At 37.0% G+C, this 13,734-nt stretch overlaps 1 protein-coding gene across 1 annotated transcript in view; it reads left to right on the forward strand.

Annotated features, from left to right (window-relative positions):
- The window catches only part of LOC138095962 (uncharacterized), a 406,275-nt gene that overhangs the window by 173,872 nt on the left and 218,669 nt on the right, over positions 1-13,734 (forward strand). Inside the window, 1 exon segment of the mRNA XM_068991959.1 lies at positions 8,545-9,590. Coding sequence (XP_068848060.1) covers positions 8,545-9,590 — 1,046 coding nt within the window.

Raw genomic sequence — 13,734 nt, forward strand, 5'->3', positions numbered from 1 at the left:
TCCTCAGTATGATCTGTCCCTTAACTTGATATCCGTCCCTAGTGTCTGTGGGTGCTCCCCTAGTTACTTAGACGGTAAAGGGTCTGCCTACAATGCAGGAGATCCAGGTTCATTCCCTGGGCGGGGAAGATGCCCTGGAGAAGTGAAAGGCAACCCACTCCAGTTTTCTTGCCTGGACAATCACATGGACAGAGAAGCCTGGCAGGGCTACAGTCCACGGGGTCACAAAGAGTCGGACACAACTGAGTGGCTAACACTTTCAAGGGCGTGTGTGCATATATCCATGTGGCAGATACTTCCCCATGTGAGAATTTACACCTTTTAGGATTGTGGAGACATCCATGTTTTCTAATACTGTTACTTAAGAAAAATAACATTCTTAAACCTAATTCTAAGCTTTACTGATACTTTAAGAAAAAGCAGTTGTGAAAAATCTCAAGAAAATTTACTAGTAAGGAAAAAAATGGTATTCTAGTATTAAATTATTAAAGATAATTTATCAAAAATTTTAAATTGTAATGAAAAGTATTAAAGATGATTTTATTTAATAAATAGAATGGACATGTCATGTTTTTCATTTTATTCAGTGTTTATAATAAGCCATTTTAAGTTCTTTATAATAAAGTTAACAACAACCCTATAAGATAGATACTATTATTATTTTAAGATAGATACTGTTATTATTCTCCAGTTTGTCTGTGAGGAAGCAGCAGCACTGAAAATTAAGTAACTGTCCAAAGCCTCCTTCCTGGTTGATAATTGTCAGAGATTAGATTCGCATCCCGGATCCAGCCAATAAAACCTGTGAGAGTCAGTCACCTCCCAACATTGTACGTGTTCTGTTTAGTCTGCTTGATGTACTTGGCAGTTTATCATGGATAACTTTCTTCATTAATTAATATGAACCAGTATCATCATTATTAATAATTGTATAGTATGCCGTCATATAGTAGAACATAGTGTATTTAGCTTGTTGACTATTGTTTGGTATTCTTTTTATTATAAATTATTCTTTGAAGAACTTCCTTACATATGTTTCTTTGTATATTTCTGAGCTCTGTATTCTGTTCCATCAACCTATATGTCTAGTTTTGGCGGGGGGGATATCATATTGTTTTGATTACTATTGCTTTGTAATATAGTTTAAAATCAGGAAGCATGATACCTCCAGCTTTGTTTTTTCTCAAGATTGCTTTGGCTGTTTTGGGGCTTTTGTTGTTTCGTGTAGATTTTAGGATTGTTTGTTCTTGTTCCACAGAATAGTCCAATGGAATTTTGATAAGAGGTTGCATTTAATCTGTAGATTATTCTGGGTAGTATGGACATTTTAACAATGTTCTTATAATCCGTGAACATAGAATATCTTTCTACTTGTGTCATCTTCAGTTTCTTTTATCAGTGTATTAGAGTTTTTAGTGTATAGGTCTCTAACCTCTGTGGTTGAATATATTCCTAGTTATTTTATCTTTTCATAAAATTGTAAATGTGATTATTTCTTAGTTTCTCTTTCTTATAGTTCATTATTAGTAGATATACACAACAGATTTTTAAAATTTATTTATTTTTGACTGTGCTAGGTCTTCATTGCTGTGTTCAGGCTTTCTCTAGTTGTGGTGAGTGGGGGCTATTCTCTAGTTGTAGTGCATGGACTTCTTATTGCAGTGATTTCTCTTGTTGTGGAACATGGGCATGTGGGCTTTGGTAGTTGTGGCACACAGGCTTAGTTGCCCCATGGCAAGTGCAACCTTCCCAGACCAGGGGTTGAACCGCCCCTGCATTGGCAGGTGGATTCTTAACCACTGGACCACCAAGGAAGTCTCACAACTGACTTTTATATGTTAATTTTGTAGCCTGCAGCTTTACTGAATTCTTTTATTCTAGCAGTTTTTGGTAGAGTCTTTAGGATTTTCTCTATATAATATTTTGTCAGCAAATAGAGGTAGTTTTATTCTTCCTTTCCAATTTGGATGCCTTTATTTCATTTTCTTGTGAAAATTCTTGCTACATAGATATGCTGAGAAAATGAATCCACACCTTTTCACCCTACGTTGTAAGAAGGAGAATGACAAATGAAGTCATACAGGAAGCAATGTAGATGATTCTGATTGAAAATAGTGATGAGCCCAGTGGATTCTGGAAGTTATTGTTCTGATAGCAGGCAGGCAGAGCTGCCAGTACAGTCGTTTGTCAGTTGGAAAAGACCCTGATGCTGGGAAAGATTGAAGGCGGCAGGAGAAGGGGACGACAGAGGATGAGATGGTTGGATGGCATCACCGACATGATTGACGTGAGTTTTAGTAGGCTCTGGGAGTTGGTGATGGACAGGGAAACCTGGTGTGCTGCAGTCCGTGGGGTTACAAAGGGTTGGACATGACTGAGCGACTGAACTGAACTGAATGGCTGCTAGAGATGATCCTATGAATTTCTCTCTTTGTATCTATTTAAGCAGATTTGTGAAACTTTGGAAGAGATTCTGGTTTAGATGATGTGGTCCCTTGAAATGTACAAGTTGGGATTAGATTTGTCCATACTCCTTTAAATCTCCCTCTGTGTGTGTGTGTGTGTGTGTGTGTGTGTGTGTGCGTGTGTGTGTGCGCGCGTGCGCGCATGTGATGGGGAGGTCCAGAGAAGAAAAAGAATGTATTAAATTGAGTCATTTTGAGAATTCTGAGGCCTGTCTTATCTCATGGCCTCCTTTTTCTCCCCTCCCCTTAGCTCTGGCCTCTGTGAACTCTGCTTCTCCAGGCAAGTAAACCCCAAAGAGGACTGACCAGTTCTTGAATTTCTAAACCATGGCCCATGTAAGTTGTGGTTTCTTTCACCTTGTGGAAATTAAGGTCCTATGATCTTTTATTTATCCTGAAACTTCTTACTTATCAGAGCCCCATCTAAGGACCCATTTCCTCCAAATCCAATGAGAGATGAGGCCAAATAAATAGTACAATGCCCTTCTCGTGAGTCCTCTTTTTTCCAGTTATTGTTCATGTATTCATAGAACAAATCATTCACCATCTTTTTTAAAAGTGTTTATTTATTTGGCTGTGCTGGGTCTTAGTTGTAGCACATGAGACCTTTAGTTGCAGCATGTGGGATCTAATTCTCTGACCAGGGATCAAACCCAGGCCCCCTGCACTGGGAGCATGGAATCTAAGCTACTGGACCACCAGGGAAGTCCCTCAGCATCTCTTATATGTGCTCAGTCTTCTGCTAAAAACTGCAATGAAGCAGAAATGAAGCCCCTTTAGGGAGATGTTTGGCCACCTCTTTCGAGTAGTTGAGAGAGCATGGGCTGATTTGATTGCTCATAGGAAAACTAAATTTTTCCAAACTTGAGTTTTGTAATTAGGTAAGATTTGCTGTTGGTTGACCTTAGCCTAGGGCTTCCCTGATGGCTCAGCGGTAAAGAATCTGCCTGCAATTCAATCCCTGGGTCAGGAAGATCCCCTGAAGGAGGAAATGGCAACCCACTCCAGTATTCTTGCCTGGGAAAATCCCATGGACAGAGGAGTCTGGTGGGCTACAGTCCAAAGGATCGCAAAGAGTCAGACACAAATGAGCAACTGAGCATGCAAATATAACCTCAGCCTCAGTATATCCTGAGATCTCTTGTTTTGTGTGGCTTTTATGACTAGGTAGGGTTATGGTTGGGTCTATTATGCAGAGACATCAAGTATCTTCTCTGGAAATCCCTAAGAGCTGTACATCATTTGTTTTAGAACAGGATGAGCTAGTCTAGAATGACATCTTTGTATTTCTGGATTATTGGTATCCAGAATCTACATTATCCTCTAACTCAGGAACACGGAATGCATACAATGAGGGATAGAAAATGACAGAAAAGAAGATCATGCAGGCACATGCAGCCCTCAATTCCCCCTCAGAATTGAGGAGGACCTTAAAAATTTTGCATAGACAAAAATATTGGAGTATATAATAATTAGGTCTCACATCCCCATTGCATACAACCAATTTTAAGTTCATTAAGAATTTGTCATAACTGGGTAAATGCACATGACCTGATACACATGATCTTCAATGATGACCTTGGAGGAAATTCTTTAATTGTATTCAGATCCTTTTCTAACTGGAATTACCAGGAAAACTTAAAAAAAAATCTGTTCTTGGGGCTTCCCTGGTGGTCCATTGGTTAAGAATCTGCCTTGCGACGCAGGGGACACTGGTTTGATCCCTGGTCTTGGAAGAACCCACATGCCGTATAGCAGCAAAGCCAGTGCACCACAACTACTGAGCCCATGTGCTGTAAAGCCCGTTCTCTGCAACAAGAGAAGCCACCACAAAGAGAAGCCCTTGCACCACAACTAGAAAAAGCCCATGTGCAGTACTGAAGACCCAGTGTAGCCAAAAATAAATACATAATTTTTTTAAAAAAAGGATAAAACCATCAATTTTTTTTTTAAAGCAGCAGTCTGTTCTTTAAGAAGAAAGGGTATAAGAACACATTTCTTGAGAATTCGTGAGGGAGACATAGAGTAGGCAGAAGGCTTATATACAGTATTTCATTTAATTAGAAAACCTTTTTTTCCTTTCCCGTATGTGTTTGGGTAGTTAAGATATGCCAGAGTATATAAAAGGCTTTATCTGTAGAAACACAGTTGGTCAGGGACCCATAGGCATTCTGCTGCAGGCACTCTAATTTCCTAACTCAGTGTTACAGGTTTCTAGCCCAAACCTGTTTGCTTGATTGGTTTCCAGCAGTATCTCTTTCATTTTTTCCCCTCTTTCCATCTTAAAACAAATTTTCTTTAATTTCAGTTGTATTATATGGTTTATCATTTCAGGAATCAGTGATGTTCAGTGATGTGTCCATTGACTTCTCTCTGGAGGAGTGGAAATTCCTGAATTTGGAACAGAGGGATTTGTATAGAGATGTAATGTTGGAGAACTACAGCAACTTGGTCTCATTGGGTAAGGTTATCTGCCTTTAGAAATTTAGTCTCTGTTCTCTGTACTATCAGCTTTCTTCTCTGGAAATTTTAGAAATACTTTTTAAGAAACGAAATATCTGCTCCCTTTTCTCAAGGGAATGGTTTGAGCTTTTTGTTTGGAAATGAGCACGCTCGTTAAGCATATTCATCTTCCCCATCCTTCTGTGACCTTCTGTTGTTGTTTAGTCACTAAGTCTCTGTCCGACTCTTTTGTGACCCCATGGACTACAGCCCACCAGGCTCCTCTATCCATGGGATTTCCCAGGCAAGAATACTGGAGTGGGTTGCCATTTCCTTCTGCAGGGAATCTTCCTGCTCCAGAGATTGAACCCACGCCTCCTGCTCATCTCCTGCTTGACAGGTGAATTCTTTACCACTAAGCCACGTGGGAAACCCCAAATAGCTAGAACTAGTATCTTAGCTTTTCTCTGGCTATCAAAAGAAGATATAATTGTTTTAAACAATAAGTTGTATCAGCTGGATTTATTCATAGTTCAAGACTTTTTTCTTTTTGTTAATAAACATATTCGTTTCTACCTACTTGTATGATTGAAAGTTAAAAATCGAAGAACTTTGCATTTAACGTTGTATGGATATCCCAAGGAAAAAAAATAGTAAATGCCTCAGGAAACTTCTTTTTTCTCTCATTAAAATAACAATGATAAATAATAACTAATAAAATAGATTCTAGGCAATGTGAACATTCATGTAAGATAGGTACTATAATTATCCCTATTTTATAGGTGAGGAAAATAAAGCATAGAAATAACTTGTCCAAGGTCACACTACGGGGATATGGCAGAGGCAAGATTGAACCAGGACAGTCTCTCAACCACTATTGCTTTCAAGAAAAGGAGTACTTGTGTGAATATAAATTAAAATAAGACTTTTTTCTTTCCTTTATAATCTCCATTTCTTATGTAATTTTAACATGATATTTTTAAATCATCTTATTTTTCTTTGTTCTAAAGGCTTTATCAATTACAGTTTGACCTATAGTTTATTAAAAATTTAACCAAGACTGCATCAAAGTAATTTTGAATTTATTATTATTCCATGTCACCTATATTTCTTTCCTTCTGTCCAGGATGCTTCATTTCTAAACCAGATGTGATTTCCTTATTAGAACAAGGAAAAGAGCCCTGGAAAGTAGTAAGGAAAGGAAGAAGACAATATCCAGGTGAGTAAGAGCCAAAAGATCTGTGTTGATATATATGTATGAACAACCCAAGGTTTAGGATATTGACCCCCAGCATAGGCAAAAATCTACATATAACTTTTAACTACCCCCACACTGAACTACTAATAGCCTATTGTTGATCAAAAGCCTTACCAATAACAGTTGATTAACACATATTTTATATGTTATATATATTATATACTATATTCTTATAAGATTAGCTTGAGAAAAGAAAGTATTATTAAGAAAATAATAAAGGAAAATACTTTATAGTGCTGTACTATATTTATTGATACCATAGGTTTATGTTGTTTGTTTATAAAATAGTCAGAACCTACATCAATATTGTCTTATATGATATAAAACACAGTAGGTATTAATGTATTACAAACGCTGGACATCTAAAATGAAAAGATAATGTGAAAAAATTAATATTTATTTACAGATATAATAACTCATGCATCGATAATGAAGAATATGATTGCTTTATGGTAGCCTAGTATAATTGATATGAATGCTTAATAGTGGCCTAGCCTATACAGTAATGAATGAGTCAGCATAAAACTTATGGCATATAGTATTACAGTCATATTCATAAAATGTATTGAAAACGTTTTTTACAAAACCTCTTACCTGTGATGATAGGCTGATATGTGGTTTCTCTAATTATGAGAGAGAGAAGCACTGTGTACAGTAATGTGATTCTTTGAAAGCAAAGTTATAAAACAGTAAGAAAGCTAACACATTAATTTTGTATTAAATATCACTCACCTTATGCCTATGTAAGGATAGCCTATCCACTTCAATACAAGTCTTGTACACAACATTCTGCACATATATGTTTGTATATTTATTGAAAAAAGTTCATGTATAAGTGGACCTGTGCAGTTCAAACCCATGTTTTTCAAGGGTCAACTGTATCCTTATGGACATAGCTTTAGATGCTGTCAATAGAGTCAGCCTTAGAGTTACTTAATCTAAGACCTCAGAGTGAGAAGGGGTCAGCCATGCAAATGGCCCAAACAGAAGATTTTGGGAAATAGAGCAGACTGAAAAGTACAATGAAAGTAAGTGGGAATATGTTCTAAGATCTGAAAAGTTGCCTCTCTGTGTGTGCATGTGTGTTCAGTTGCTTAAGTCATGTCCAGCTCTTTGCAACCCCATGGACTGTAGCTTGTCAGGCTCCTCTGTCCATGGGATTCTCCAGGCAAGAATACTGAAGTGGGTTGTGGCTTCTCCTGGTAGCAGTAAAGAGAACAGTGGTTGGAGGTGATGTATTATAGGTAAGCAGAGGTCTTTTAACAACAAGTTTGATTTTATTCTAAGAATAAAGAGAAATTGTTGAAATAATTTAAGTATGAATTTTCAATCTTTCTCCATCAGAATGATCCTGAGGGGAATATTAAATATATTACTGTCTAGGACTGTAGAATCTGATCCATGTGGTTTAGGTGGTATCTAAATCGTAATATTTATAAAAAGCTCCCTTGTGATTCTGATTCATGATCTCAATTATGAGAACCACAGATTTAAAATGTTTACTTAATCATCAATCTTACTTTCCTATATGAACTTTGATTTTCCTGGTGTTGCCTTTTTTTTTTTTTCCCAAATTGTGTAGCAATTTTTAGAATTTCATTGGGTAGTACTTCAGTTATCTTTTATTTCTACAAGAGAAATTTTACTTCTTTTTTAAAATATTACCTGCTGCAGTTTATATATTTTTTAAAATTATTTTTTGCTGCGCTAGGTCTTCGTTGCTGTGCGCGGGCTTTCTCTAGTTGCAGTGAGTAGGGGGCTGTTCTTTATTGCACTGAGTGGGCTACAACTGTGGTGGCTTCTCTTATTGCAGAGCACAGGCTCTAGGCGCATGGGCTTTAGTAGCTACAACACACAGGCTCATAGTTGCAGCTTGCAGGCCCTAGAGCACAGGCTGAGTAGTTGTGGCACACAGCTTAGTGGCCCTGTGTCTTGTGGGATCTTAGTTCCCAGACCAGTGACTATACCCATGTCCCCTGCATTGGCAGGTGGATTCTTAACCACTGGACTAGCAGGGAAGTCCAGATGTACTTCTTTTAGAAAAAGAAAAACCATGTGTTTGCTCTTGTTTTCTTTCAGATTTAGAGACCAACTATGAGATCAAGAAGTTATCTTCAGAAAATGACATTTATGAAATAAACTTATCCCAGTGGAAAATAATGGAAAGAATTAAAACCCATGGCCTTAAGAGCTTCATTTTAAAAAATGATTGGGAGTCCAAAAGAAGATTTGAAGGACAAGAGGAATATTTCAACCAAGTGAAAATCACATCTCAAAAAATGTCCCCTTACCAAAAACGCTCATCTCTTTCCTCACGTCAGAGAATTCATTATGTCGAGAAACCCTATGAATGTAAGGAATGTGGGAAGGCATTTAGAGTACGCCAACAACTTACATTTCATCATCGAATTCATACTGGTGAGAAACCTTATGAATGTAAGGAATGTGGGATGGCATTTAGACAGACAGCACATCTTACTCGACATCAGAGACTTCATTCTGGTGAAAAACTCTATGAATGTAAGGAATGTGGGGAATCTTTCATGTGTGGCCCAGAACTTAGAGTACATCAGAAAATTCATATTGGTGAGAAACCCTATGTATGTAAAGAATGTGGGAAGGCCTTCAGAGTTCGTGGACAACTTACTCTCCATCAGAGGATTCATACTGGTGAGAAACCCTATGTATGTACAGAATGTGGGAAAGCCTTTAGGCAGTATGCACATCTTACTCGACATCAGAAACTTAATATTGCTGACAAACTCTATGAATGTAAAGAATGTGGGAAGGCCTTTTTGTGTGGGTCTGGCCTTAGAGTACATCACAAACTTCATACTGGGGAGAAACCCTATGAATGTAAAGAATGTGGGAAGGCCTTTAGAGTACGACAACAACTGACACTCCATCAGAGAATTCATACTGGTGAGAAGCCCTATGAATGTAAGGAATGTGGCAAGACTTTTAGTCGTGGTTATCATCTTATTCTTCACCACAGAATTCATACTGGTGAGAAACCTTATGAATGTAAGGAATGCTGGAAGGCCTTTAGTCGTTACTCACAACTTATTTCACACCAGAGTATTCATATTGGTGTTAAACCCTATGACTGTAAGGAATGCGGGAAAGCCTTTAGACTACTCTCACAACTTACACAACATCAGAGTATTCATATTGGTGAGAAACCCTATAAATGTAAGGAATGTGGGAAGGCCTTTAGATTGCGCCAAAAACTTACCCTACATCAGAGCATTCATACTGGTGAAAAACCTTTTGAATGTAAGGAATGTAGGAAAGCCTTTAGACTTAATTCATCTCTTATTCAACATCTGAGAATTCATTCTGGTGAGAAACCTTATGAATGTAAGGAATGTAAGAAGGCCTTTAGACAACATTCACACCTTACCCATCATCTGAAAATTCATAATGTAAAAATATGAGAACGCTTTGTCAGTCCTGTGTTGTAGAACAGTTTGTGAATGTAGTGATTAGTCCCTTTTGCTTCATTCATGCACCTGACTTAGCATAAGGGGGTTTATATCATTAACAGAACGTGTTAATTTAATGTGTTCCATCATCACTCAGATCTGAGAATCTTCCCATTCATTCTACAAACTCATCTTATTAATGTAACAAATGTGGGGAAGACATTTATCATCATCTGTAGCCCATCACTGTCCTACTTGTGTTATACTGAACAAGATGCTTAACTGTTCCATACTATAATTTCTTCATTTATAAAACTGTAATACTGTGGCAGAGTAAAAATTGCTGCAAATTATTTGACACTCCATCCAACAAGAAGTAAAATCCACATGCTTTCCCTGTGAATCTGGGTCAACTGACTGCTTTGAGCGGTAGAATAGTAGAAGTACTGCTGTGCTAGTTTCTGGACCCAGATTTTACTGGTAGATTTTACCTTATCTCTCGGAATACTCTCTCAAGCTGAGACCTTAAACTGTTATTACTCTGCTGAAGACACCACATGAAAAGGCCCTGAGACTACCTAGAGAAGGAGAGGCACTCTACTGTGCTGTCTTCCAGATATGCCCACGAAAACACCAGATATTTGAGTAAACAGTTTTGGATGCTCCAGACCAGCCATCAGCTGAGTTCCTACAGGTGACCTCAGTTGATGCCATGTAGAACAAAAAAATTGACCATCTGAGCCCCTACCCAAATTCCTGACCCACACAATCATGAGATACAATGGTTGTTATTTTAAGCTACTAAATTTTGTTTTATTATGTTACTGTCTTGAAAATCCATATGAAAGACTATGAGCACAATGAATATAGAAATGCCTTCTATCAATACTCATCAGTTATTGAATGCCAGATAACTTATTCATTTTTAAAATATTTTTTATTTTTATTTATTTTTTTGGCTACCCCAGTTCTTAGTTGCAGCATGTGAACTCTTGTTGTAGCATGTGGGATCTAGTTTCCTGACCAGGGATCAAACCTGGGCCACTTGCATTGGGACTGTAGAGTCTTAGCCACTCGACCACCAGGGAAATTCCAACTTATTCTTGCTAAAAAATTCTTGAAAGTAAGTTCTCTTTCAATTTGTTCATAAAAAAGAAGATATTCTAGGGACTCACCTGGTGGTCCAGTGGTTAAGATTCTGCACTTTCACTGCAGGGGAAACGGGTTCCATCTGTAGTCAGGGAACTACATGCTCTGTGGCATGGCAGAAAAAACCCAAACAAGGAAAAAAGAGAAGATATTCTACAATTGTATGTTCTCTGCCTCAGTATAAATTTGATTTAAAATTAACAAAGGAGGGATGGACCTAGAGATTATCATACTAAGTGAAGTAAGTCAAAGAAAAACAAATATTGTATCATTTATATGTGGAAACAAAATAATACAAATAAACTTACAAAACAGAAACAGACTCACAAACAGAAAACAAGCATGGTTATCAAAAGGGAAATGGAGGGATAAATCAGAAGTATAGGATTAACAGATACACACTACCATATATAAAATAGGTGAACAAGGATTTACTGTGTAGCAGTGGGAACTGCATTCAATATCTTATAATAACTTATAATGGAAAATAATATTTTAAAAGAATATATATATTCACTATATATGTGAATATAATACACTGTATATATATATATACACATATGTGTGTGTATATATATATATGTACATACATATAAAACTGAATCACTGTGCTGTACACCTAAAACTAACACAGTATTATAAATCAACTATACTTCAATTAAATAAAGTATTAAAGGATAAGATAAAAAGAAACTATTTGGAAATTAAAAATCACTTCTAAGTCCTGTGTCACTTTTTAAAAATCCATTGTAGCCTTTTTAAAAAATGCTCAAATTAATCTTATCTTCAGTCAGTGGGGATTCCCTCAGCTTGGATCCTGTGTCCTTTTGTTGTGATTGCTATAGCCTTTGCTAGCTTCTTTTTTTTTCTGATCAAATGTATTGATCAGTTACAGAGCACATTAGGGCATTTATTAATAAATAAGGAAAATGGAGCACTTATTTTGCCTTTCCTTTATGAACTATATATTTCCTTTAGGGACTAGATAAGACAACCAGAAGCTGGGGAAGGAAAGTTCTTTATTATTAGAGAATTCTAGCTAATAAAGGTCAAAGGAATGATAGAATCCAAGCAATCACACTTTTTACTTATGAATTAGTGGATCTTGATGATATCAGTGGGTATGAAAACCATTAGGTGAAAGATTATAGGAAGATTTTAATGGATGGGGCAGAATGACAACCCAGTAATCAATAGTAACATCTCTAAATCAGCAGAACTAATTGCTTCTTGATGCAATGCAATGGATGCAATACTACCTGTGGCATATTCTTGTCCAAAATATTGATTCAGAAGTGTGATTTGGTCTCTAAACCTACCAGTTTTCAGGAAACTTGGGAAATAAATGAACAAATTAATGACACAAAGCTAACAGCCAAATCCAAAATGTGAGAAATTTAACAAAATAAAAGGCCTACTTTCTTAACCAATATATGATAAGACAATAAAAGCAATTTTACAAATTAAAAGAGACTTAAGAGATATGTTAATTGAATATAGTGTATGCAATGTATTGAGATGCTTGTGTTAAAATGTACCCCGGATTTGCTTTAATCTGGTATGGTAAGATAGGAAGACATGGAAATGATTATCATGACGGAAGAAGCTTATTGGCAGAGATTTCTACTAACAGGAAGCACCACATGCATATAGGACCGCATGGAAGAAACAGCTAGTCCTGTTAGGAGGCAGAAGGCAGGAAAGGGCAGCACATGACTCAGAAACTTTACTTGAGTTTTCCCAGGAAGGAATGGGTGATGTGATGCCAGGTAGGTACATTGAGCAAGTTTAGGACTAGATAGATTGAATAATTTTGTGGACTCAGAGCTACAGCGATGGTCCTTAATTGTCCAGTACTTGGCTCTGGGGTGATTCAGAACAGGAAGAATATTGGCTTGGTGTCTGAGAGTTTGCTAAAGGAGATGTTTGGTAAAAGGGTTTCAACTTTGGATTTGTTGGTTTGTATATCAAAGCATGCTCACAGGGGAGCCATTTGTCAAGGAATTTGCTGTCTCTAGAAGGGATAGTTGCTCCAAGATCAAGTCTCTAAATGCCAGAACATCAAGAATACAGAGAATAAGAAAACATATTCAATACAATCCTGATTCCGACAAGCAAAATTTTTTTAAAAAAACTTAAAATTATTGTGAAAAGGTAAACCTAAGATGGGTATTAAATTATTTTTATTCATTTGTTGAGTTTCCCAGGTGGCTCAGTAGTAAATCCTCCTGCAATGTAGGAGACACGGGTTCAATCCTTGGGTCAGGAAGATGACCTGGAGAAGGAAATGGCAACCCATTCCAATATTCTTGTGGAAAATCCCATGTACAGAGGAGCCTAGCAGGCTACAGTCCATCGGGTTGCAAAAGAGTCAGATATGACTTAGTAACTAAACAACAACAAGAATTCATTTGTTAGGCATGAAATTATGTCATGTGTATGATTTGCTTTTAATACTGAAGAAAAGTGAAAAGTGGGAAGGACAGATGAAATAAGATCAGCAAAATGTTGCTAATTGTTGAAGCTTGAATAATGGGAACATAGGGTTCATTGTCCTATTTTTACTACCTTTGCATATATTTAAAAATTTCCATAATAAAGTGTTTCAGTAGAAAATCTGAAATTTTAAACTATTCATGATAAGTGATAATTTGATACCTCCAGGTAAAAATTTGTGGGAAGTCACTAAAATGCTACTTGGTAGAAAAATAGTAACCTTGATGCATTTAGAAAACCTGCCTTGAGAATTAGTTCAGCACTCTGTTGCCATACCTACCTTGCCTGTCACACAGCAGGAAGTCGATAAATGTACTGAAAAAAAAGCATTTAGCTGAAGCCAGAAAAAAAATTTTTTTTTGGCCACACTGCATGGGTTGTGCAATCTTAGTTCCCCCACCAGGACTGAACCCAGGCCCTGTGCAGTGAAAGCGAGAAGTTCTAAAACTGGACTGCTGGGGAATTCCCAGAAAACATTTTTTTTTTAATTAAGGTAAAT

The sequence above is a fragment of the Capricornis sumatraensis genome, chromosome 20 (assembly GCF_032405125.1).
Source record: "Capricornis sumatraensis isolate serow.1 chromosome 20, serow.2, whole genome shotgun sequence".
Taxonomy (NCBI): domain Eukaryota; kingdom Metazoa; phylum Chordata; class Mammalia; order Artiodactyla; family Bovidae; genus Capricornis; species Capricornis sumatraensis.